This window comes from Nicotiana tomentosiformis, chromosome 3 (assembly GCF_000390325.3).
Source record: "Nicotiana tomentosiformis chromosome 3, ASM39032v3, whole genome shotgun sequence".
Classification (NCBI taxonomy): domain Eukaryota; kingdom Viridiplantae; phylum Streptophyta; class Magnoliopsida; order Solanales; family Solanaceae; genus Nicotiana; species Nicotiana tomentosiformis.
The window spans coordinates 106,308,039-106,332,847 of NC_090814.1; the positions used below are offsets into that span (position 1 = coordinate 106,308,039).

A 24,809-nucleotide genomic window follows, 5' to 3' on the forward strand; every position below is an offset into this window, starting at 1 on the left:
TTTTTAATTGCTTGATCATGTAAGATTTCAATAATAAAGTAAAAATTACGATGTTGACAGACAATATATATGCAATGTAAGAGATAACTCAATAGAATTGATGCCAATAAATTTATTAGAGATTATTTTAATGACAGAAAATATTTTAGTTGCCAAGAAAATATTTGTGTAAATTATTGTGACAGAAAATAATATTTTAGTTGCCAAGAAAGAACCAACAAAGAAGTACACTTTTGAGATAATTAAAGTAAAAAAATCATATTTAGATATTAAAATTTATGAAGTATTGTTTTTTTGAGTAAATAATACTAAATATCACATATTAGTTACTCTGATCAATCAATACTAAAACAATATAAATCAAACGAAGAAATAGGAAAGATAAATGGGACCTCCGGGTGCATCACTGAACGATTAGGGAAAAAGTTGGGTGGGGTAGGACGTGGGGCCCACGTGAGGGATTGGAGTGTAGAAGTGTGTGTGATGTTTGATGACCTAAGCCCAGGGGCAATTTAGTCAAAACACTCAAAGATTATGTTGAAGCTACAGTAAAGTTCTTTTTTAAGCAATCATATTGCTCCATTTTAACCGAAATTACCAAAGCGCCCTTTTGGTGCCAAGCAGGCATGTTGACCATCAGCTGCTTATCGTCTCTTATATATGGCCAAACCCATAAGCGGCCCCTTAAAATTGGATCCACTTTTCATTTTGACACCTTTACTCAAATTTTTTTCATTTTGACATTTCAACTCATTTTCTCACGTGCCACTTAAACACAAAGCATGACCAGTTAAAAATACAAAGAGAGTGTAATTCACAAGCTGCTTATGTGGCAAAACAACAAATGAAATGATGACATGTGGCATTTGTTCCCAATTAATTTAAAGATAAATTTTGAGGAAAAAAAAAAGAAACTATATTTTTCAATTATCCCCACCCCCGTCATCTTCTCCGCTCACCCCATCCTCTGGTTCTATCATATTCCCACAACCACCAGAGCTTTCACCACCGAAATCTTCACTGGTTTCAATAAGAAATCTTCTATCACTGGCTTCAAGTTGTCATTTCACTTAGATAATTTCTCTCATTTCTCGAATTTATTTTGCCTTCAAATTTGACCATCATTTTTTATTTAGTTGATTCACTACAATATAGAGAACTGATATTTTGCATATCTGCATCAAGAAATCAAAGATGATATTCTTACATAACTAATGAATTTAACCAGTTTTAATTGGAAAGAGAAATCTATTGACATTATTGAATTTTGTAACATAGTTTTGTGCTCTGATGTTTCTGGATATCATAAATAGGAGTTACCCAGACTTGCTCATTTTTTATGTAATGATGGAGAAAAGATTTACAAGGACCGCGTACACAATTTCGTCGTTTATTTATCATATTAGTGGACATAGAAGTGAGAGGGAGGGGTAAGGGAAAATGAGGATGGCATTCGAAGGGTTGGTGGGTAGGGGAAGGTCAGAGGTGATGGTTGAGAGAGAGAGAGGGAGGAAGCAGAAAGAGAAATAAATCAAAAAATAAAAAAATGCAGCTTTCCACGCGCTCAAAAGAGGTGCAAATCACACAATGTGACAAGCCAGCTTTTCGTGTTTAAGTGGCACATAGAGGAATGAGTTAAAGTGTTAAAATGGAAAAGGCTTGAGTAAAGGTGTCAAAATAAAAGGCGGAGCCAACTTTAGGGGGCCGCTTATGGGTTTGTCCCTTATATATTAGTAGTAGATATACCGCAAATGGCTAAATATATTCTTGTACTATGAGAAAAGGTTTAAATATAGAAAAATTAACTCAAATAACTGCTCATCTAATCCCTTAAACTAAAAATAGTCGGCGAAAATATAATTAATATATATATATATATATATATATATTGTGTATAATCAATGTATACCGACTAGAAAAAGTAAATATTGAATCTGGTCGGCTATTTGTGTAACAATCCCTTAAATATACTTTTCGTTATACTTTGGGTCTAAATATACCCCTGTTGTAATACTATTGATTCAAATATACCACTCTTCTATTAAGTTTGTCTAAGGTGAACATCCAATCCTACGTGACACTGATATTTGATGAGGTGGATGTCACATGACATGCCACCTCAGTGCCCCTAATTTATATATAAAAGACTAAAATTTGAAATACAATATTTTCCATGGTAGCGACAATGGTGCAATAATGATGGAGGAGAAGAAAATTTTAGTGGTAGAAAAAAATAAAAGGAAAAGGTAAAATGAGTTAAGGGTGTTGAGGTGGCAAGCCACGTGGCATCCACCTTATCAAATATCAGTGTCACGCAGAATTTGATATCTACCGTGGACAAACTTAACAAAAAATATATATATTTAAATCAAAAATATAATAAAAGAAGTATATTTGAACTAAAAGTATAACGAGGGGTACATTTAAACTTTATTTCCTAATACTTAGAGTACATTTGACCTTTTCCGTTTTATGTATAACCTAATTCCTAATCCTAAAATAGAAGATGTGGGACATACATTATATACAAGTTGAGAAAGGGGAACATCGATTGTTACAGAGACATGTGTTTAAAAAGCTGACAAGTGTAAGATTGTGCTCTCCGGTTTTGCCAAGTAATCCGTGGTTGGTTTTATCCGCTTACCAGTCACGCAAATCAAGAGGTACACCGTCCGTTTCAACTCAAAGTGGTTGACTGGTGCAGTGGCCACCTAGAGACTAGAGAGTATTACTCACTTCACTTTTTAATTCGGAGGTATATTAAAAATAAATTTTTATTTTTATATATATATTAAAAAAAGATTTTTTTTTTTATTTTACCCATAATTTATTAACTAATATTTCTTGAATAAATAATAATTAATTATAGTTTTTCAATGTTCAATATTGAAATTCACAAATAACTTTTTATTATCACCATCCGTTAAATACAAAAGTCCACTAAATTCATCTTTAATTCTTTTGTTCTTTTTTTCTTCAGAAGTTATTTGGGATTTTGGATTCAATTATTGAGTATCAATTAATAGAGTTATTGTGGTAAAATTATCATGTAAATAATTATTTTTTAAAAGACCTGAAAAGTCAAAATGTGTGAAATAAAAGTGAATGTGAGGAGTATATGTTTGTTGAATATATTTTTTATTAACTAGAGCTTGTATGTATGTAATGTTCCAACAAAATTTATATTGCAATAACGTCAATTGTGCGCTACAAACACACTTACAAATTCATATTGTTTTATCTTAAACGATTACTGAGTTGCTTACAGGAAATTTTTTGATTTAAATGACAATTAAAAAAAAAAGAAAAACATAAGTACATACACAAGCAATACCACTAGACTGTTCTCATAACTCTTCTCACCCGTTGTATCAAACCCTTCCACCAACTCTGAATCCACTACACTCTTCTACAAAGCCCTTCAATCACTCAGTCAGATCGGACTTCGCTCCTCCTCTCATTTCTCAAAAATCATGGGTATTTCGATTCACTTTTCCTTTTTCTTTTCCTGGTTTCGCACACGAATTCTTCTTTTTACATCATGGACTCTGATTAATTAATCCTTTTGCTTTTCTTGTTTCTACTCTCACAGCCAAGGTTAAGATTGGAATTAACGGTAAGAGTTTGTGCTCGTCAAGTGAATTTTATCTAGCTTTGTTAGGTAATTTCCATGTTTTTTTGCTAAGATCGGTTTTGAAATATTGTTCTCATGATTTAGGATTTGGAAGAATTGGGCGATTAGTGGCCAGGGTTGCTCTCCAAAGAGATGATGTTGAGCTTGTCGCAGTTAACGACCCTTTCATCTCTGTTGAATACATGGTACTTGTCCCAAAAACCAGAAACGAAAATTTCAATAACTTCATTAATAATCTTGTGAAAGCTTAATTAGTTGATGGGTTATGTATGTCGGTGTTGTAGACATATATGTTCAAGTATGATAGTGTACACGGCCAGTGGAAGCACCACGAGCTCAAGGTTAAGGATGACAAGACCCTTCTCTTTGGTGAGAAGGCTGTTACTGTTTTTGGCTTTAGGTACTAATATTTGTCTGTTTACCATAGAGATTGCTTTAAAAATTTCTTGAGTCGAGCAGAATTCGTGATTGAACTTTCTTGGAATATGTGAAGGAACCCAGAGGAGATTCCATGGGGCCAGAATGGAGCAGATTACATTGTGGAGTCGACTGGTGTCTTCACTGACAAGGACAAGGCTGCTGCTCACTTGAAGGTTTGTAATCATTTTTAAATTGGTCTCTGTTCTTAACTGATGTTCCTTGTTTTAAATTATATAAGGAAAAAGTTCCACAATTATGTGCATTGTGTTTGTATGATCGTCAAGTTAAACATAATCACTCTGTATTACTGATGTTAATTGATGTTTGACGAGTACAACTTTTATTGTGATGATATACTGAAAACAGCATTGCAAAATTGGTTTCAGTGATGTTAACTGATGCTTGATGAGTACATCTCTTATTGTGATGACATACTGAACGCAGCATTACAAAATTGGTATTAGTGATGTTAATCATTGCTTGATGTGTACATCTTTTATTGTGATGAACGGAAGATCTATACCTGCATTTTGGTGAGCACGCTAGCACCTATATATGAATGATATTATAAGTATTTTCTTGGCAAGAACATTAACTTTTACAGAACATTTAATTTCGAGCCTTGGTGCAACTAAAGCAATTTAACTTTAGATAAAGCATATCTGATTGTTGAGTCAAATTAAGGACTCTGAATTAACATGGTATAGTGGTTACTACCCACCTCGGGCTCTGTATGCTAATTGCTAGTTGCTACTAATGCTATGATAGTTGGATTAATTGATTATTTTTCCTTTCGGCCTTAGCTTGAGTTGTTATCAGTGAATTAAGGGAGTTAATATATGCTCAACTTTTGTGAATCATCAGGGTGGTGCCAAGAAAGTCATCATTTCTGCCCCTAGCAAGGATGCTCCGATGTTTGTTGTCGGTGTCAATGAGAAAGAATACAAGCCCGAGCTCAACATTGTTTCAAATGCTAGCTGTACCACAAATTGCCTTGCTCCCTTGGCCAAGGTTCTACCCACCCGATTCTTCAAATTTGTTTTTTGTGTCATTGCATAACATGGATACGAGAATGAAACAACGTGTCACAATTTCTCATGTCATTCTGCAGGTTATAAATGACAGATTTGGAATTGTTGAGGGTCTCATGACCACAGTCCACTCCATCACAGGTAAGGGTAACTCTTGCTTTTACTTTTAAATATATTTCATTTGTAGCTTGCTCACTCAGTTCTGCAACCTGTTTTATATTATTTCAGCCACACAGAAAACTGTTGATGGGCCATCAGCCAAGGACTGGAGGGGTGGAAGAGCTGCATCATTCAATATTATTCCCAGCAGTACTGGAGCTGCCAAGGCTGTTGGGAAAGTCCTACCAGCATTGAATGGAAAGTTAACCGGAATGGCTTTCCGAGTCCCAACTGTTGATGTGTCCGTGGTTGACCTCACAGTGAGGCTGGAGAAAGAAGCTACCTACGATGAAATCAAGGCTGCCATTAAGTAAGCTTGTTGTCTGTACTTAATTTTCACAAGGGCACTAGTATGTGCAAGTCATTTTCCCCTTCCCCTCAAGGATTCTGTTATCGCATCAATAGTAGTTTGTAATGATGTATCTGTTAGTCCAAAATTATTCTTTTGGAGCTGCTAGATTGTATTGAGTTGCTAACGTTTGCATTGGTATATAACTTCTAAAGGGAGGAATCTGAAGGAAAATTGAAGGGAATTCTAGGTTACACTGAAGATGATGTGGTGTCCACAGACTTCGTGGGAGACAATAGGTGAGTTTGGGATTTTGAAGTGTTTCATGAACTATTTTCTCTCCATTTTATGTTCCACGAGCTCCACTAAAGTTCTTGCATGAACCTTGTCTACTGATCCACTTTGATCTTGCTCTTCTAATCAGACTGATCTGTATTTCTGAATGGAAATAATTTGCAGATCAAGCATATTTGATGCCAAGGCTGGAATTGCTTTGAGCAAGAATTTTGTTAAGCTCGTTTCGTGGTACGACAATGAATGGGGTTACAGGTAAAAACATAAGAGATTGTGTATATTTATTCATTATCATTCCAATTCAGTATATGCTCTGCGTGACTGCATTGTGTTAGAGTTTTGTGATCTGTACCTTCCTGCTAATAGTAATCCTTGATGGAATTGCAGCACACGAGTGGTGGACTTGATTAAGCACATGGCATCAGTTCAGTAAAAGTGGCAGTTTACTCATTGGTGGCCAAGTGTAGTGGTGCTGCTGTGAGGAGTCTGTTATTTGTTACTAGATAAAGCAGTTTAGAATAAAGTACTCACTCGGACTACAAGTGAGCGGCTCTTTGATGTAATTTAGGGATATCTGCACTCTTGGATATGGTTTGAGGTCATCAATTGGGTTGTTGTAGACTTCCCCACACATTCCGAGACCCAGTCTTTGCAACTCTGGATATGTTTCTTGTTTTTGTTGTGTTATGAATGTGTAATAAGTTTGGACCTTGCTTGGTGCTCTTTCTTTCTCATCTCCCTTTCCCCCAAATAAAGGAAAAACAAGATCACACTTACGAGTTATGACGTTCTGGCAAAGGAACCTGGTGCTTAGCCAACAGGTCCCAAGTATAAAATGCACGTCAGGTTCCTTAACAGCCCTGGAAAGCCAATGGGGAGAAGCTCAAGTAACCAAAATGTCTGCGGCCTCGTTCTCTTTTAAGCTTTAACTTGTTTGTTTGCTGCTATGGGGTTGACAGTAGAATTCTTCCTGGGATGTCCGCCTCCCAACCCCCCCCCCCCCCCCCAAACCCCCAATTCCACTCGATGTTCCTTTCTTCCGGTAGTATCACGGTGTCTTTTATGTTGTGTTTTCAGTTTCTCTTGTTAAAGAAATGAAGGGATGACTGTGGCGATGGCAGAGTTGGCAGGACTGCAGATCGTCTTGTGAATTTGTTTTAGCTGCCCATTTTGATCACGAGAATGTCAATAGGTTTGATGACTTTTGGTTGAGAGCTTAGGTGCTTTAACAACTAATAGTAGCAGAGCAGTTGTGTGGTAGATGAAATACTGAATTGACGTTTTGAATATATGGAGGTCGGGGTTCATTTAGCTCGTATTGTCCTTTTTAGCTAACGTTTAGCTCCCATTTTGGCTTCAATTTTTCAAATTTTATTTGAAAACATTGTTTGCAAAATGATCATGTTTTAGAAAGAAAAAAAATTCAAAAATTTTGTAGTTTCGCAGTTTTTGAGTGAAATTTTTTTCTACTGCTAAAAAATCTTCAATTTTTCTTTAAATAAAATGTATATCCAAACATAATTTTAAAAAATCCTTTTTCAAGTTTCAAACAAATCTATATTCAAACCAGGCCCAGATATGAAGAAACGTGAACTGCGCTCACTATTACACGGCCGTGAAAGCCCAAGCACGGACGCAGTCAGAATTACGCGTCCGCAAATTCACTAAGGACTTCCAAATAAAATTCCGATCATGCTCCTAAGTCCAAAATCACCATACGGAGCTGTTGTAATCATCAAAATTCTATTCCGGGGTCGTTTTCTATTATTTTTTTGTTCTTTCTTTGTTTCGGTTTATTTTTTCACTCAATTTATTTATGGTTTTGATCGAATCCGATGAGCGCCTACGTATCATGGCGCCGCATGAATCAGGTCATAACGTAGTTCAAGAATATTTGGAAAAGTTGTGAGAAACAAAGCCAGATTAGTTGCTCAAGGATACTCTCAACAAGGAGTCGACTATGACGAAACCGGGGTCAAACGAGCCAGGGCCGTTAGGACCGGTTTTAGTGGCCCTGGGGCCGGTCCTATATTTTGGGCCCGCCAAGGACTAGACCGGTCCCCTCGCAGGTCAAACGGTCCCAACAGTCAAATAAAATATATATTCAAACATAACTTTAAAAAATTATTTTTCAAGTTTCAATCAAATCTATATTCAAACCTAGCTTAGTACTTATTTTTCGGTTTGGGGTAAAAGTTCTCTTTTTTAAACAAGAGTTTCATCACGTATTCTGCTTAGTTGCGTAACTCGCAGTGGACTAGCTAACTCCCCAAAAAACACTGTTTTTAATATTTTGACAGCAAGATAAAATTGGAAAAATTCTCCAAATAATTTGAGGGAACAAAATCCATTTCAATTTCGAATTTCAAAATGGAGAGTACGGTATTTCTGCTGGACAAAAACAGTTGAAAAACAAAATATAAATTGAATGCTTCATTTCAATTTCAAATTTGAAAATGGAGAATAAATGATATTCCTCTGTTGGACCAGAACTGTTCTTTACAGTCAGTTTGAGATTTCCCTCTCCTTCCCTCACCCCCAAAATCTGGTTTAAAGTAGCATTTGTTTAATACCAAAAGACTAATGTAATCAAGGAATATTTCTTGGTCATAGCTCTGCATTAGTTGGTCAAATGTCACATTAATATCTGAGATTACAATTGAAGGTGTAAAACCGTAGGATAATATTTTATTACTGCAATTCGATTAATTGGGAGATTCTCATATATTTCTCATGTTCGTGTTTTCCGTCTATTAATTATTGTTAATTATTGGTCGCATTATTGTGAATTAATAAATTAATTATGACACAAATTTGATTGAATATTTTAGTGTGGACTAATAAGTCATTCAACTGTATCATTTCAAAATTTCTCCAATTTCGATACCTCCGCCAAATTTTCTTCTTCATTCTTCCTAATCATATACTCTTCTCTCTCTCTCTCTGAGCTGTTTCATCAAAACTCCATTCTCAGAAAACCCTCTACACCTCACTTCTCAAGTTCAAACCCTAACTCCATCCTTTTCTCTCTCATTAAAATACATTTAACTAGGTACACGGGCAAGACGCTCCACTATAAACAATTGATATTTGATTATTTTTAATCAAAATCGTTTTTGAATGGTTCTTCACTGATGGCGTCATCGGCGTTCAAATCCACTACTCGGAGAACCACCGTAGGTGGAAGTCCTGCCGGAGCCGACGACTCCTCCGGCTCCTCTAGTAACAAAGCTCATCGCCGTTCTAGAAGTCTGAGCCGATTCTCCCACGGGCCTCGGCGCTTTGAGGAGCCTGCGCAGGCTGACTTAGGCTACAATGCTGCTCCGCGTGGGAAATTTGTTAATACGACTAGAGGATCGGGAGTTCCTGAAATTAGCCTTGATGATTTGGCTATAGAATTCTTCTCTCAGGAGGAGGAGAGAGAAAATAGTGACCGTGGCCGGTCAGGAAAGCGTGCGTCGGGGATTGGGCATTGGGCGAGCGAAACGGCGTCGTCGACGAGGCGGGGTAGGTCAGTGTCGAGGCAGGGTTCGAAGACCTCTGCTAGTGATCGGAAAAGCGTTACTGCTGATCGTTCCCGGAGTAACATAGCTACTTCAGATGCCAGTTCGAGAAGGAGGAGGTCCGTTTCTGCTGTTCGTTATCAGATTAGCGACTCTGAGGTGAAACTTTTCTGCCCTTTCCTTCGCTTTTTGTCTATTCCTAAACTTTGATTAGGGAGTAGAACTGGAACATACCTCTACAACTGTTGGAGTGCTTCAAGTAATTTCACCAAAGAGAATGTTAAACTAGGAGCATCGTTTGGAAATGATTGAGATTTGCAAAAAGTAGTATTTGATGTTGAAGTTGAAACAGGGTAATTGGAATTTGAAGTTGTGTTTGGACACGAAAACCAAGTTGATGTTTTGTGAATGATTATTTGAAAAAACTTGAAAAACTCCTAAAACTATTTATATGGAAGTCTTTCACTTCTCTTCCCCTTTTTTAGTTTGTGTGGAGGCGAAGAGGGAGGGATGAAATTGAATTTAGCTCCAATGGACTAGGGAGGGATGAAACTGAACTTAGCTCAAATGGACTAAGTAATATACAAATTTTCTTTTACTGATCAGAATAAAGAAAATGTAATATACAAATTTTCTTTTACTGATCAGAATAAAGAAAATGTAATATACAAATTTATAAACACACTAGTTTCTGGACACGTGCGTTGCACGTGTATTTCATATTATGAGTATAAACTTTTGAAATGGCATAAATATTATTAAAAAAGTTATGTCAAGCATATATCATACAAAAAATTGAAGAGAAAAAATGCAAGCTGAAAACAACGAATGGTGAAAATGATATAGTTATTATGTGCTCAAAATGATTGGATAGAGTTTGAGTTGTAAAGGTAAACAATTCTATTTGGTTAGCTAGATATGTTTCTAATTATATTAATTTTCATTTTATGAGGTACAATCATGTTATATGATCATATATCTCACCTAATATATTTTTATAGACGATATTCTCAGAGTATGCTTCATTCTGACGAACGATTGCCCTATCATAACAAGAATTTTTGTTTACCGATTGACATTAGTATCATTTTTGAAAGTGCAATATCAAATTATCCATATAGCAAATATGGATAGAAATTGTAACTCTTTCGTACATACTATAGTTTTTCCGAAAGAATGTAAGAATAAGATGTTTGTACAAAAAATGCCAATTAAGTATAAAGCAACCAACAATAATAAAAATGGAACAAAAAGAAAATAAAAAATTTCCAATAAATGCGCAAAATGATACAATAATTAGTTAAAAATATGAATTGTATAGCCAATTTGAGCAACCTTACATCGACTAAAAATGGAAAAGAAGAACCAACATGGTTAGTATATTCAGCAAACTTTTCTCAAGGCATAATGCATTTGTTTTACTTCTAATAAACAAGAGAACTAAGTGAAGCAGAACCAAAAAGTATAAATGGATTGATTTGTTTTGGATGCTGCTTATTGACTCTACGATGGCCAGAGCTTTTCTCCTCTTCTTCTTATTCTTAACATCAGCTTGCCTTTATTCTGCTTTGCTGGCTTTTTGTCAACAGACTTCTTTGTCTTTGTAGCCATAAATATTCTAGAGAGGAAATTAGAAAGAAAAAAAATGAGTTAACAACATGCTAAACCAGAAATTAAAATTTAATGCGTAGATTTTAATAATATTTAGAGTCCTTTTTTTTAAGAAAAATAATATTTAGAGTCATATGCTATAATTTTAGCAGCAGAAAAAAGGAGTCATATGCTATAAGATTAGTATTCAAGTTAATGAAGTACTCCAATTCCTTGGACAAATGTGTTTCCCTTCTCCTTTTTTATTCCCCTTATTAATGAAAAGGCATCGAATACACTTCTAAGCAGAATATCAAGAAAAAAAATTATCGAACTTAGAACTTAATTCGAACTCCATGTCTGGAACTAAGTAATTGAAGCAAAAGATTAATTATACATGGGGTTTTAAGAATGCAAAATTAAGTGTGATGCATCTGAAAATAAACTTATTAATTGCCACTTCAATTTACAAATAATAACTATTGCCATTTTATTTTCAATTTCAACTACCATAAGAAGACAATAAGGAGAAAAAATAAGTAATACTGAGAACATTCAAAAAGAAGACTAACCATTAGAAGAATGTCTGCAGTGTTTATATTCAAGAGGTGGCTGCACTGACTTTTGAATTTATCAACTGGATACACCACAAAAATATAAGAATTGACTTAAATGATCCAGTAAGAGGTGTAAATAGCTCATGCTTTCTCCACTTAATCAGCATAAAATTCTCACTATTTAAACTTGACATGAGATTAATGTTCAAACGTGGTTTGATAAGTTTCTTTAGTATTTAGTGTTGGATTAAAGAGTCCAATCAATGTAGGAAGTGGAAGAGACTATCGGGCATAAAGGTGAATGTTACAAAATTTGAAGGGACTCTCGGGCATTAATACTGAATAGTGTAGCTGAAATTCTTTATTTAATTATATTTTTTCCTTTTTTATGAAGGTCAACAATAACAACCCAGTATAATTCCACTAGTGGGGTTTGGGGAGAGTAGTGTGTACGCAGACCTTACCCCTACCTTGGGGTGGAGAGGCTGTTTCCGATAGACCCTCGGCTCTCTCCCTCCAAGAACTCCCCACCTTGCTCTTGGGGTGACTCGAACTCACAACCTCTTGATTTGAAGTGGAACAAATTAATTTTAGATGGACATTTTCGTAATTTAACTTTTGATTTAGAGGCTTCCTACTTATAATATAGTATGATGATAAGTACACTGAAACCTAATTGGTCATGGCATCGGAAAGTAGACATCTCTTTTGGTTATTAATTTCCAAGCCGGAAGGGTCCTTTTTCACCAACACTGTGTTGATTGAGTACATTTGACCGGAAAGACTAAAATTTATGTCACTCATGTTCATCTAATGATAAATTAGCCTTAATGAACTCCTTCAGTGTCTTTATCAAAATATGAATTCCTTCAATATATAACTTCCCTGTATCATCAAAGAGAAACTGTGCATGAAATCCTATAACAAGAAACTATCAAATGAATGTTTTTAGTGCTCGTAAAAAATAAAGAAAAATTAAATTGAGGAGGCGTGCCTTCATGTACTATGTCTATATTTGTATGTTATTACCCTATTTTATGCAGAGATTTCTTCAAATGTAATGGCTGCCCCCTTTAACTTCTTTATTAGTGTTATCCTAAATGTCAGCATGTGTATTTAACTTAGGATGTTTGCAAATTTGTGAGGGTAATGTTTTCTTCTGAAAACTTTGAACTGCTGATAACTTCAGTAAGAAGTTTGAATCCGAAGTGCTTTAGAAGGTAGAACTAGCTGAAAACAAAATAATAAATGCTTGTTTCTAGCAATACATTACCTTTGTGGTGCATCTATCGAATGGTATTCTGTTACATTCTGTACTAAAAGTGTTTTTCTTGTTAACTCGGTTCCCAGTAGAGACAAAAGATTTAAGAGATTACTTTTAATCTGTTACGTCTTGATGGACTGCATCCCCGTACAAGTGCCGGTGAGAGGTAGCCGGTGGATTAGTCAGACGTGCGCGCAAGCTGGCCTGGCTATCACCGTCATAAAAAAAGTGTTTTTCCTACTTACTCTGTTTATAGTGCTCTTTTCTTCTGATGTAAGTGCTGTCCGGTGAATCAGTGACTTAATGTTAGGGTCAGTTTTATTATCCAAAAGAATATGGGGGATTTTCAGTGGTTTTAAGTGTTGAAATTGGATTTCTCCCATTGGATTGCAAGAGAATAAAGATGACTATATGTGGTGTGTAACATTTCCCAGTTTTTCGTCTTATACTGCGAACTTGTAACAAATTCTCTTAGGCTTTAAATTTTGTACTAATTGATGATGTCCTCCATCTTTAATAATTTTAGTTCTTACAATGCAAGCTCTCGATTAATTTTTAGGACAAGCTGACTGTGACTCAATTAATTCTGTGACAAAGCTCGCCTCGAACTTAAATGTCCTGGTTTGGTTCTTTTATTAAAGGTCTTTATCTCCAACCAGTGATTGGACATACCACAATAGGTTATTGCAATTTTAATACTGATTTGAAAACACACTAGTGCAACATGCAACTTCTGGCACATCTACATTTTCTATTGGTGTATGTCCAGAAAGCTTTGGGTTGTTTAAGTATTATCTATGAGTTCTTAAGATCACTATTTAAAAAGCAGAAATAAGAGAAAACTAAAGGTATCAGCAAATAAAATGTGCAGTGGAGACACTTTTTGATCAGCAATTTTCTTTGTTGTATGACAGAGTGATGCAGATCATTTTCGAAATTCCAGCAGCCGAATTGACATCAAGAAGAATCAGAGCATCAGGCTCACTGACTTCCCTTCATCGCTGAAACCAACAACTGTAAATAGTCCACAATTAAGGAGGTCTTTTAGCCAAAAAGACATGTCGCAATTGCATGATGGCTACTCTGTAAGCCACAACAATTTATATTTGCTTATCTTTGAATAGTAGGGAGCTTATTAGCTTAATGTATCATTTCTCAGTTGCTGTTGCCCTTTGTTCCCATAATGTTTTGATTTTTGTGTGTCACTACATGCCTTTTGGCAATTTACTAAATATGTAATTCTTCATTCATATTAGAGTCACTCTTCTGCCTTGACTGACGATGACACAAAGGATGCTCTTACCTGTAAAAATGGCATCGAGAAAACCATTCGAGCGGTTTATGCGCAGAAAAAGGTTTACTTTGTTATCTGTCGAAGTAGCACACACTGACTTTTTCTTATGCCTTATCAATCGTTTTAAAAAAAAATATATGTTTTTGTTCTTCAGGGTGAGCATCCAAATGGAGATGTTGTGAATGGTGAACTGTACGAAGCTATGAGAAAAGAACTCAGGCATGCTGTTGAAGAAATCAAAACTGAACTTGAACAGGTGTGTGATTTATTTGTTCCATGAAATAAGAAAAAATTACTTCTGCATAGTTAACGAGCTTGCTAACTATTTGATGTTTACTCATGCAGACCATGGGGAAGAAAATTAGTGGCGCCAAGTCAGGTCATGAGGCCAGAAAGAATCATGTAACAAAATTGGAGCAGGTATGTTTTCTCCATGCTTACATTTTCCCATCTTGTCGCACACGGGTCACTATGTTATGAGGTCTTTCTTCTAGTCTAATATTCTGCCTCCTTTTGCACACTGGTTCTGATTCTTCTTTGGCACTCACTATGTCATGCAATTTAATCCTTGGAAATTTAATGCCTCAACATTCTTTAATATTAAAGTCAGAGAAGTGTAATCAATATCTGCTTGATGAAATTCTGCAGGAAGACCAAAGAGGTAGGGCTGATACAAAAAATTCTGTTGTTGCGCAGAAACAACCACGTAGGAAGGTCTCTCCTTTTTTTTAGTTGAACGGCAATTTCCAACCTTCTTGATTAGCTATTATTCACCTCTATAGTAGATCCTTTATTACTAGCTTTTTACAATTTTCCAGAGAAGCAATGATAGAAACAGGACATCAAAACAATTGAATGAGGAGGCAGAGAAGTTTTTTGAGGATTTCATTGCAAATATAGAAGATACAGATTTTTCTTCTTTTGATGGAGAAAGAAGTGATGCAAGTTCAACATTAGGAGGAATAGCTAAGCCAAGGGACAGTTTTACTTATGGGGAAGCAGTTAACCAAAGTCCTGCAGGAGCTAATTGTCATCCTGTTGGAACTGATGGGGTTATCTTACCTTGGTTGCAGTGGGAGACAAGCAACGATGGTTCTTTCACTCCCAAGAATGAAGTGCCAACTCCTGTTAGTAGGAAAACGTCAATATGTGATGCAAGACAGGTAAACTGATACTTTGTTTTGATCTGGTATGCTTGTGTTGTGATGGGATATCAACTCCTATATACGCACTTAAGGCTAGATGTCTTTTATGGTTATATAGTTGGCAGAACTTAGTTCCTGTTAATTGCCCTATTAATTTTTGGGACTTCGTCAGCTCCTTAGCTTTAGCCTAGTTTTTGGCTGTAGAGCTGACTATGTCTTCATGTTTCTCTCTTTTGTACTCCTTGCATCTTCTTGATGCCTTTAATGCAATTGTCTTACTTCATCAAAAAGAAGAAAAAAAGGTGCTGCCTTTGGTATGACGTACTAGCAAGAAATTAGGTGCTGCCTTTAGCTATATTTGCTAGATGATTGGATTTCTTTTGGGAATTAGTTTCTTTGGTTGGCTTCAAGTGGTCAAACTAGGAGGATGTTGACTAACTCTGGTCAGGTGAGGAAGTACCATCATTTTGCCTATTTGGTGATTTATCTTGCTAATACTTCTTCATAAGGAAGACCTGGAAGCCTTTCCATCTAAAAATGCTAGACATTAAACAAATTCATTTACTTAACACAAATTGCTTGAAGTTACTTTTCCAGCCGTGCCATTTAAGTTTACGCGTTCACTGTAGTAGTGTGGTAGCCATATAATTTGTACATATATAGTAGTAGTAAATGCCATTCTATTCCCTTATGACATCTATTGTACTTTGCTCCAAATTACCTTCTTGTAGGACGTCACCTCCCCTCAGAATGATCGTAGTTATTCCATCAGCAGCCATGGGAGTTGGAGCCCAGCAATTCTGCACAGTCAACCGAAGAATAGAGCAATCTATACAGTTGAAGATGGTGGAGACGTATCCGGAGAACTTGAAAGTTGCCAAAGTTCAGGATTTGATATGGCTGAATATAACAGACTTCAACGAAGTGAAGAGCTATTGTTTGAAAGGTACAGAGAACGAAATAGAATTAGTTTAGGTGGTCTTTTACTTTGTGGCCATTTTCTCTAGTTACTTTATGTTGCTGATACTCATTTGCAGCTAGTAAAGTATATAAATTACTCGAGTTATTTTGGAGTACCAAAACTTACGTGTAGTCATTCTTGAAAGTTGGAATACGCTACAAAGTAGTTCATACATGCCCACACCGAGCATTCTATGTTTATTTTCCCTGCAATTTTGAAAATGTATCCTTCTGTGTTCATTATTTCTGATCACTATAATATGACGGTCAAATTCCCAAAAAAAAATTATGGATCAATTTGTTTTTTATTGCCAAAACTTTGTGACGAAGAGTTTCAATGATGTAACTAGCCATAAACTGAGAGAATTCTGTCAACCAGCCCCAACTCCTACTAGAAAAGAAAAGGGGATGATTTGTTTTTTTTTTTTTTTCATATTTTATGGCTAGCCCCAAAAACTTCATATTTTATGGCCATAAACTGTTTTTTTTCACAGTTTCAAAATTTTTCCTGCTTAAACGTCAAATATTTGCCCAAATGGGCAAATTTTGGCTTTTCTTCACATGCTATTCATTCATTAATTGCTTTGTTTGCTTTAGCTGATTACAGTCACGGAAGGATTTGCTAAAAGATATGACCTTAAATTAATAAGTAAATTCTGAGGTTTATTAAAGATCGTAGAGAATACTATTCTCGGGTTTGGAGAACTCGTAAATGGTAGATGCAATATTCCTTGGTTATGTCGCTAGAGCCTAGTAAGACAACTATGTAGTTATACTAATAGCTTAATAAAAATCCGACATTCGTTTTATATTTGGTTGGACACACACAATGGAAAGCGGGTTTCATTTTTTTCAATGCCAGGTCAATCGCATTTTGGTTTTTACCTGATTGTGTTTAACGGGCACATTTTCGGCAAGGTAAGATGTTCAATAGATTGAATACAAAGTGTTTAAATGAAAATAGTGCCTAATTTAGAGGGTAGTCATTGGTTTGGCCAAGAGCAAAAGGATAAAAGTTAAAATCTTCGCCGTATTGGCAAGTTTATAGATGTTTTTGACAGAGATGAATTCAATGCATGCGAAAAGGGATGATCGAAGTTTTCTGCGTCGTTATTGACGTGGATGAATCTATAAATTGAAATTCCTCCGCACTTCCAAGTTTTATCTTAAGATAAGTTTCAAATTTGGTAACATTTTGAGTTCTGTCATTTATTTTACACAGTTAACAGAAGAGGGAAAAAATTAACTGGATAGTAGTGTAACTAATAATGAGATTTGAACTCGTAACACTACAGTACAAATTAAATGAGAGAGGAACAACCTTGAGATGCTGAAACTATTATGTGGGTTAATGGGTTTCAATATTCCCAAATATATCATAGATACTGAATTCGGTAAAAAAAAATCTTAACATGATGCAATATAAGTGTACGTCCACATTATGAAACCACGAATTAAAGTTCTGATGTTTAATAATAGTGTTAATCCAATGTTAGTCGTCATCAATCGTAGAGTCATTTGATTTCATAGCACATTTGGTTCGTTTTACTGTAACCAACAATTTGCAAAAGTTCACTATGTGAATAACTGAATATGCATGCATGGACTGGTTAATTAGGTAGAACTCCCACCCTATCTTTGTATAAAGGGAATTAAATGTGGATTGTTATGTACTGTTTATCCGAAACACGGATAACAATTGGATTTATACGCGGCTCTAAGGATACGTGATATATTTTGGCACAAATTGAATATATATATATATATATATATATATATATTGAAATCAACTGTAAAAGAAATAAATACAAACCAAGTGAATCAATTAGCCTTGGCCCTCAAGTTCGATCACCCTCAAACCAAGTGAAGATTCCGCTAATATATGAACAGAGTAACCAAATATTGAAGGCCGAAAGAAGATAGTATATAGCTTTTTATTGTGTGAATGTTGTTTTTTTTCTACAAATGATCAGACCCCCTTTATATAGTAGAGAAGTCCTACTCTCAATATAATTCTAAATACAGTAAGAAATCTCATGATAGATTAATTAATTGGCCTCTCTTTGATATGCGCCGGGATTTCCGCCGAGATTCTCGCCCAATTACGGATATTCCGGCTTTCTGTTTTTTGGCTCGATAAGCTTTCCTCGATCTTGGCTGATCTCGATCTTTATCGGTCTCTATTTTGCTCGATCTCGATCTGGCCGATCTTGATCTTGATCGGTCTCTATTTTGCTCGATCTCGATCTTGACCGATCTTGATCTTGATCGGTCTCTGGGTCACGAGCCCGGCAATTTAACTTCACATCAGGGCTCAATATCACACGAGGTTGAACCTTGGTCTATCATATTCCTGTCTCGATTAGTCGTACGAAGGGCAAGCTCGATTTTGAACGTATACAGATAGTCCCCTCGTTTCTCGGAAAGAAGATGGCGAGAAACGATATGAATTTTCGAACTCCAACTCGATGGGTAATGACGTCAGCGATGAGTCTGATTATGACGTATGCGACGAAACGTCCCGTCAGTCCAGTTACCAAGGCATTAAATGCATGTCAGTTGCTGGTCGGCCATTACCGGTTCCGAACCGTCGCCAGCAACCTATAAGAACCTTATCTTTCCTCATTCAAACTTTACACTGAAAGCTCTTTCTACTCTTGCTTCTTCTTCAGAAAATTCCTTTGCTTCATAATTTTCACACCCAAATTTCTAGAACCCTAATCAAACCGCATATCATCCTAATTCTCTTTTCCCTTGATCATCAATGGCAAAAACCTCCAAAACCGTGCCGCAAAAAGAGGTCGCTTCTTCATCATGACCAACCGGTGGTGAGGATGCGGTGGAGCCCCACCCTGAGGAATTCATTCCGGTAGGGTGCCCAAACGTCTCGACTTTAAGGTCAAAAAAGCCTCCTCGGTACCGGGCCAATGTGAGGCGATCTCGAGGTACATGTGCTCAATCACCGAGAAAATCCTCGACAAAGTGAAAAAGGAATGCAACTGGGGAAAAAAGTATGTGGTAGTCCCATCGCCCGAGGAATCGATTACTACCCATGTGGAGGGGTTCCTAAGTGTTTACACTTAGCCTTTCATGTTGGGTCCCTTAGACCCGATCATCGTCGCCTTCTGCAAGAGATACGACGTGACCCTCAGCCAGATCTATCCTTCCTTTTGGAGAATAGTGATTCTCCTTCGATTCTTCTCAAGCAAAATCGAGGGGTGTTTTTTCACCCTCGATCACCTTATGTGCCTTTACATTCCCCGACTCTATCGAGGAGGGCTGATCAAGCCTGCTCGCCGAACTAACAAAGCCCCGTTCTCGAGCATAGATGAGACTCGTGACCGAGGTTGGATGGGCCGATTTGTCCGAATAAGGACGTCGGACCTAATCCCTGCTGAAGACATGTCGTTTCCTGAGAAATGGAACATGAATCGTAAGTAGTATTTCCCTTTGAACGTTCAATTTTGCTATTTTACTTTTCATTTTCTTTGTTGTGGCCCAGATGCCGGAACCGATTCCAGAACTCAAGCAATGGGTCGAGGGCCTAGTGTCGCAGATACCATAATCCGAGCGTGCTTGGATCGAGTTATCAAAGGGTCGATAAGAGGCCCGCAATTATGATAAGTTTCTCTCTTAGAACGGTTATCATTTGACCTTCTTCTCTTGATTACTCCCTTTTATTCCTTTGTAGGCCTCGAGAAGGATGTTGCAATGAGGCCCCCATATGGTGACGAAGAAGTCCTTCCATTTGCTCTGAAGCAGGCCAAAGAGAAGAAGAGAAAAGGGGCTTCGAGTTCCCTAGGCTCGGAAAAGAAAAAGTCGGCGAGGAAGTCTCGCAAGCTTAAGGGGTACGCTGGTGCTATGCCTTCGAACTTGATCCGCCGATTAAGGGATGAGCCCGAAGAAGGAGAAGAGGAAGATAATTCTAAACTAGTGGTGCGTGTGCGGGATGATGTTTTGATACAAAGGTCCTTCGAATCAGTGGAGGTTGATGAGAGAGCTTTGGCCGAAGTTCCTGAACCAAAAAGAGTTGAGGCCACTCCATCCCAAGCTGAGATGGTCGAGAGAGAGACCGGGGACGAGGCTTCCCGGGCAGCGGAAGATATCTCGACGGACGAGCTCGGACTAATCGATATTTCTGGATCCCCTCAGGTTTCGGACGCTATGATCTGTGAGGCCAATATGTTGGAAGGTCGCTCTTACTAGGGACTTCAGGGGGCGACTGATATCCATGGCTTCTTGGATGGGTTTGAGTCCGCTGCCTCAGAGGATGTCACCGAGTTTGGTGGTTTACCGGTACCGAAGAAGGTACCATCATCGGGCGTTATTGGGTCTTCATCGAGCCCAAAACTAGTGGACCGATTCCCGGCCCATAGTGTTAACCCCGACTGTAGGCGGAATATAGTGCTTTCTGTCCCGGTGGATGTCCGGATTTTCTCTCCCCCCGTAGGGATTGCTAGTTACTTTAGATCCTTGGTGACCGAGGAAAATCAAGCCGTGATGAACGCGATGGGAGCCACTTACTTGTTTAATGAGGCCCATCATGCTCTGAATTGGGTAACTTCGAGGGTCTCTCATTATTTCTTTTAAACTTTGGAGTTGTAGATAATTCTAACATCTTCTTCCTTATTTGTAGGCTTCGGTGTTGCATTATGAGGCTTTCCTTCGAATCTGGGAGGAGCACAAGGCTGAGGTTCGGGACCTCACTGAGAAAAATGATACTTACAAGCTTCTTAGTGAGAGGCTTTAGGCCGATTTAGTGACGGCTCGGGATGAGCATGTCGAGATGGCCGAGCAGGTATTCCGAGTTTTTCACGATAGTGAAGATAAATTGGAGATAACTACTAATGATCCGATTCTGCATGTTCGGCAGAGGCTCGAACAAATTGGACGGCTCCAGACGTATGTAGATGCGGTACAGGCCGAGGCGGAAGAATTCAAAAAGAACATGAACATCCTAGCTTCAAAAAAGGAAACTGTTCAAGTGCAATTGGAGTCGGCCGAAACCCAGCTCCAAGCTGCAAAAGAGAAGGCCCCAGTGCAGGTCGAGAAGCTCAAGGAGCTTCAGTCTCAGTTGGATTTGGCCGTTTATGATAAAGCAAGCTTGGCCAATGAACTCGAAGTGGCCAGATCTGAGGTGGTCGTGGCCAGATCTGAGGTGACCGTGGCCAATACAAAAGTTGATGCTAAAGTGGCCCAGTTTAGGGTCGACGTCGAGGCCATCCAGGGCAAGGCCAAGGGCATGGTGGATCATGCAAAATGGCAAGCTCGAAAGGAATCCCTCGAGAGAGTCATGCCCAGGGTTTCGATATTATGGCTGAGATCGAAAATGCCAAAGCAGAGGATGCCAGGGCCCGGAGGCTGGCCTTCCCTGAGGAAGACTCCGAGAGCTCAAGTGAATCTGAAGATGGAGAAAATCCCAACTTTTTTATTTATCTTTTGCATTTTTTCTGAGGCCGTTTTTGGCCGTTGTAAATTTTTGTGTTAAGCCGATTTGGTCTTTGTTAAAAACTATTATATATAAATATAAGGTTTTTCTTTCCCTTTCGGCTCTCATATTTTTCCTTTGCTTTGTTATTTTGTATTTACATGATTGAAATGCCTTAGTATGAAACAATAAAGTTGTGTTCGAGGGATCGAACAAACCTTGACTTTACTGCCTTTCTGGGTTAAGGCGTTATTGGGGTTCGATGTTACTAAAGTTTTTCTCGGAAAATATCTTAAGCTTGAGACTTTGTCGAGGGTAGACTTTAGAACCGGTTGTGAAAGATTTCTCTTTTTTGAAGGCCTATTTTTGTTACGAATTTCGGACGTCTCCGAGCTGTGTTAAGTTTCCCGTAGCCTTTTAGTTCGGGAGCTACCCATTGGGTTTATTTTCTCATTTTATCCGGGCTTGCCCGAGATAATAGTCCCCGAGTGGGGTGGCCATGACCTTTAGAAATCGGGGCGTTGCCTATTAGGTGTTTTGCTCCCGAGGCCCGATGACTTGGGCTGTTTGAGTCGGACGGCAGTCCCCGAGTGAGGGAGAGATCGTTCGTATTCCTGTTAAGTATTGCCCTTGGGCTCGTTATTTTCGGAAGTACGAAGCTCTTTAAGAGATGTAAAGAGATAAGATAACAAATTTTTAAAGCATAAGATGTTTGTAAGGGAGGTAGTTCTCTTTATTCTCGATCGAAACAAGGCTCGAGCAATCTGCGTGGGAACAGTTCGTTTTGATCGTTTGACCCTTACAAAAAATTCTATCTATCGAGACCCTCCCTTTATGAAGTAGTTTCGTCGCTAGACTTGATATTCGAAGATAACGCATATCTGAGGGTAGTCCCCCAGTATTCGAGGTTGATTGCAAAGGAACTTCAGATATTGTTGAATGGATCTTCGATGTCGATTCATAATCGGGCTTGATTCTAAGTTAGCATGATTCATCGTTGCCTCGTCAAAAACCTCGCCAAAAAAACCCATTTGGGACAAAATCGGTCTGAGGGAAAAAGAGTGCAACACGTACTTTCAAACCTAAAGACTTCGTGTCGTTTGCTGAAAAATCCATCATCGTTTCTTGTCGACCACCTGCAAGTGTTAATCTGAAATAAAATATGAATGGAAAAGGGGCGTACCTTAGCAGTAGTACTATTTTAGGTGAGATATGTTCTAATTGCTCGGTAGTCGTTCCCCATTCATCGTTCCGAGCTTGTAGGACCCTTTTTCCGGTGACCTCGAGAATTTGGTATGGTCCTTCCCAATTCGGACTCAATTTTCTTTCATTGGGATTTCGGGTGTTGAGGGTGACTTTTCTTAGCACTAAGTCCCCGACGTTAAAATATCGAAGATTGGCTCTTCGATTGTAGTATCTCTCGATCCGTTGCTTTTGGGCGGCCAGTCGGATGAGGGTTGTTTCACGCCTTTCATCTAATAGTTCTAGGCTGGTATTCATGGCCTCGTCATTTGACTCCTTTGTTGCATATCGGGACTGGATACTCGGCTCTCCAACTTCGACCGGTATTAGAGCTTCAACGCCATAAACTAATGAGAATGGGGTAGCCCCGATACTGGACTTCGAGGTTGTGCGGTATGCCTAGAGAACTTCGGGTAGAATTTCCTTCCACTTTTCTTTGGCGTCGGTTAACCTCTTCTTAAGATTTTTGGATGATGGTTTTGTTGGTCGATTCGGCTTGCCCGTTCCCGCTGGGATAATAAGGTGTTGATAGGATTCTTTTGATCTTTTGATCCTCGAGAAATTTGATTACTTTGGTGCTGATGAACTGTTTTCCTTTATCACACACAATTTCGGATGGCATCCCGAATCGACATATGATGTGATCCCAAATGAAGTCGGTGACTTCCTTCTCCCTAACTTTCTCGAAGGCATGTGCTTCAACCCGCTTAGAAAAATAATCAGTCATAAATAAAATAAATTGAGCTTTACCTGGTGCCCATGGAAGAGGGCCAACGATGCCCATTCCCCACTTCATAAATGGCCATGGTGATAAGACCGAATGGAGCAGTTCCCCGAGTTGATGAATCATTGGTGCATGCCTTTGGCATTTATCACATTTTCGAACAAACTCTTTTGCATCTTTTTCCATGTCTATCCAGTAATAGCCGTCTCTAATTACCTTTTGAACCAATGATTCGACACCAGAGTGATTTTCCGCAAGTGCCCTCGTGAACTTCCCTCAGAACATACTCGGTGTCTCCTGGTCCCAGACATATTGCTAATGGACTATTGAACATTCTTCTGAATAAGGTTCCATCTTCGGACAAGGTGAATCGTGCTGCCTTCGTGCGCAGGGCCCTCGATTCATTCGGATATGAGGGAAGATTTTCGGTTTCAAATACTCTATGTATTTATTTCTCCAATCCCAAGTCAAGCTTGTGGAATTTATCTCGGCGTGGACTTCTTCGACTACTGACTTCATGAGTTGCACGGCGGCCCCCGAATTGAGATCATTGTCCTCGACCGATGACCCTAAGTTTGCGAGGGCATCGGCTTCACTATTCTTATATCGAGGCATATGTTGAAAAGTCCACTCCTTAAATCGGTGCAAAGTTACTTGTAACTTATCTAGGTATCTTTGCATTCGTTCTTCCCTAAGTTTGAAGGTTCTGTTAACCTGATTCACCATGAGGAGGGAGTCGCATTTGGCTTCGATCACCTCTGCTCCCAAGCCTTTGGCCAGTTCGAGACCTACAATCATGGCCTTATATTCGGCCTCGTTGTTAGTCAATTTCACAGTTCTAATAGATTGTCTAACCAATTTGCCTATGGGTCGAGTCCAGACCCTTTCGCGTTCGAGGCACTGTCCGTGAAGAAGGTCTAGATTCCCGAGGACGTACCCGAGTTTATCAACAGTTCTTTTTCGACCTTGAGTACTAGGGCCGGCGTGAAGTTAGCTACGAAGTCGTCCAAAATTTGAGACTTAATTGCTCTTCGGGGTCGATATTCAATATCATGCCCGCTGATTTCTACAGCCCATTTGGCCAACCGTCCCAAAAGCTCGGGTTTATGCAATATATTTCGAAGTGGATAAGTTGTTACAACACATATGGGGTGATATTGAAAGTATGATTTTAGTTTCCTAGTGGCGCTTATCAAAGCGAGCGCCAATTTTTCTAGGTGGGGATATCGAGTTTCGGCCTCACCTAAGGTCCGACTAACATAATAAATAGGAAAT

The 24,809-nt window shown here is 38.2% G+C and overlaps 2 protein-coding genes across 2 annotated transcripts; both read left to right on the forward strand.

The window, feature by feature from the left end:
* Positions 1 to 3,335: 3,335 nt before the first annotated feature.
* LOC104108680 (glyceraldehyde-3-phosphate dehydrogenase, cytosolic-like) lies at positions 3,336 to 6,538 on the forward strand. Its single transcript, XM_009617773.4, has 11 exons — positions 3,336 to 3,477; positions 3,593 to 3,616; positions 3,719 to 3,819; positions 3,919 to 4,034; positions 4,128 to 4,227; positions 4,919 to 5,065; positions 5,166 to 5,226; positions 5,314 to 5,554; positions 5,749 to 5,832; positions 5,993 to 6,082; positions 6,215 to 6,538. Exons 1-11 carry the CDS (start codon positions 3,474 to 3,476, stop codon positions 6,258 to 6,260), a joined length of 1,014 nt encoding a protein of 337 aa, XP_009616068.1. The 5' UTR covers positions 3,336 to 3,473; the 3' UTR covers positions 6,261 to 6,538.
* Positions 6,539 to 8,693: 2,155 nt separating this feature from the next.
* Positions 8,694 to 16,321, forward strand: LOC104108679 (uncharacterized). The gene is made up of 8 exons (XM_009617772.4): positions 8,694 to 9,489; positions 13,656 to 13,826; positions 13,998 to 14,096; positions 14,190 to 14,291; positions 14,381 to 14,455; positions 14,684 to 14,749; positions 14,854 to 15,198; positions 15,912 to 16,321. Exons 1-8 carry the CDS (start codon positions 8,962 to 8,964, stop codon positions 16,185 to 16,187), a joined length of 1,662 nt encoding a protein of 553 aa, XP_009616067.1. The 5' UTR covers positions 8,694 to 8,961; the 3' UTR covers positions 16,188 to 16,321.
* Positions 16,322 to 24,809: the final 8,488 nt, after the last annotated feature.

What these genes read in the sequence shown, in the direction of transcription:
- LOC104108680 (XM_009617773.4), top strand. An exon ending in GGTTAAGATTGGAATTAACG is followed by an intron (nt 3,617 to 3,718) that starts GTAAGAGTTTGT and finishes CTCATGATTTAG; the next exon opens with GATTTGGAAGAATTGGGCGA. An exon ending in GACTTCGTGGGAGACAATAG is followed by an intron (nt 5,833 to 5,992) that starts GTGAGTTTGGGA and finishes AATAATTTGCAG; the next exon opens with ATCAAGCATATTTGATGCCA.
- LOC104108679 (XM_009617772.4), top strand. Translation starts at nt 8,962, where the DNA reads ATGGCGTCATCGGCGTTCAAATCCACTACTCGGAGAACCACCGTAGGT. An exon ending in AATTGCATGATGGCTACTCT is followed by an intron (nt 13,827 to 13,997) that starts GTAAGCCACAAC and finishes CATTCATATTAG; the next exon opens with AGTCACTCTTCTGCCTTGAC. An exon ending in CGGTTTATGCGCAGAAAAAG is followed by an intron (nt 14,097 to 14,189) that starts GTTTACTTTGTT and finishes TTTGTTCTTCAG; the next exon opens with GGTGAGCATCCAAATGGAGA.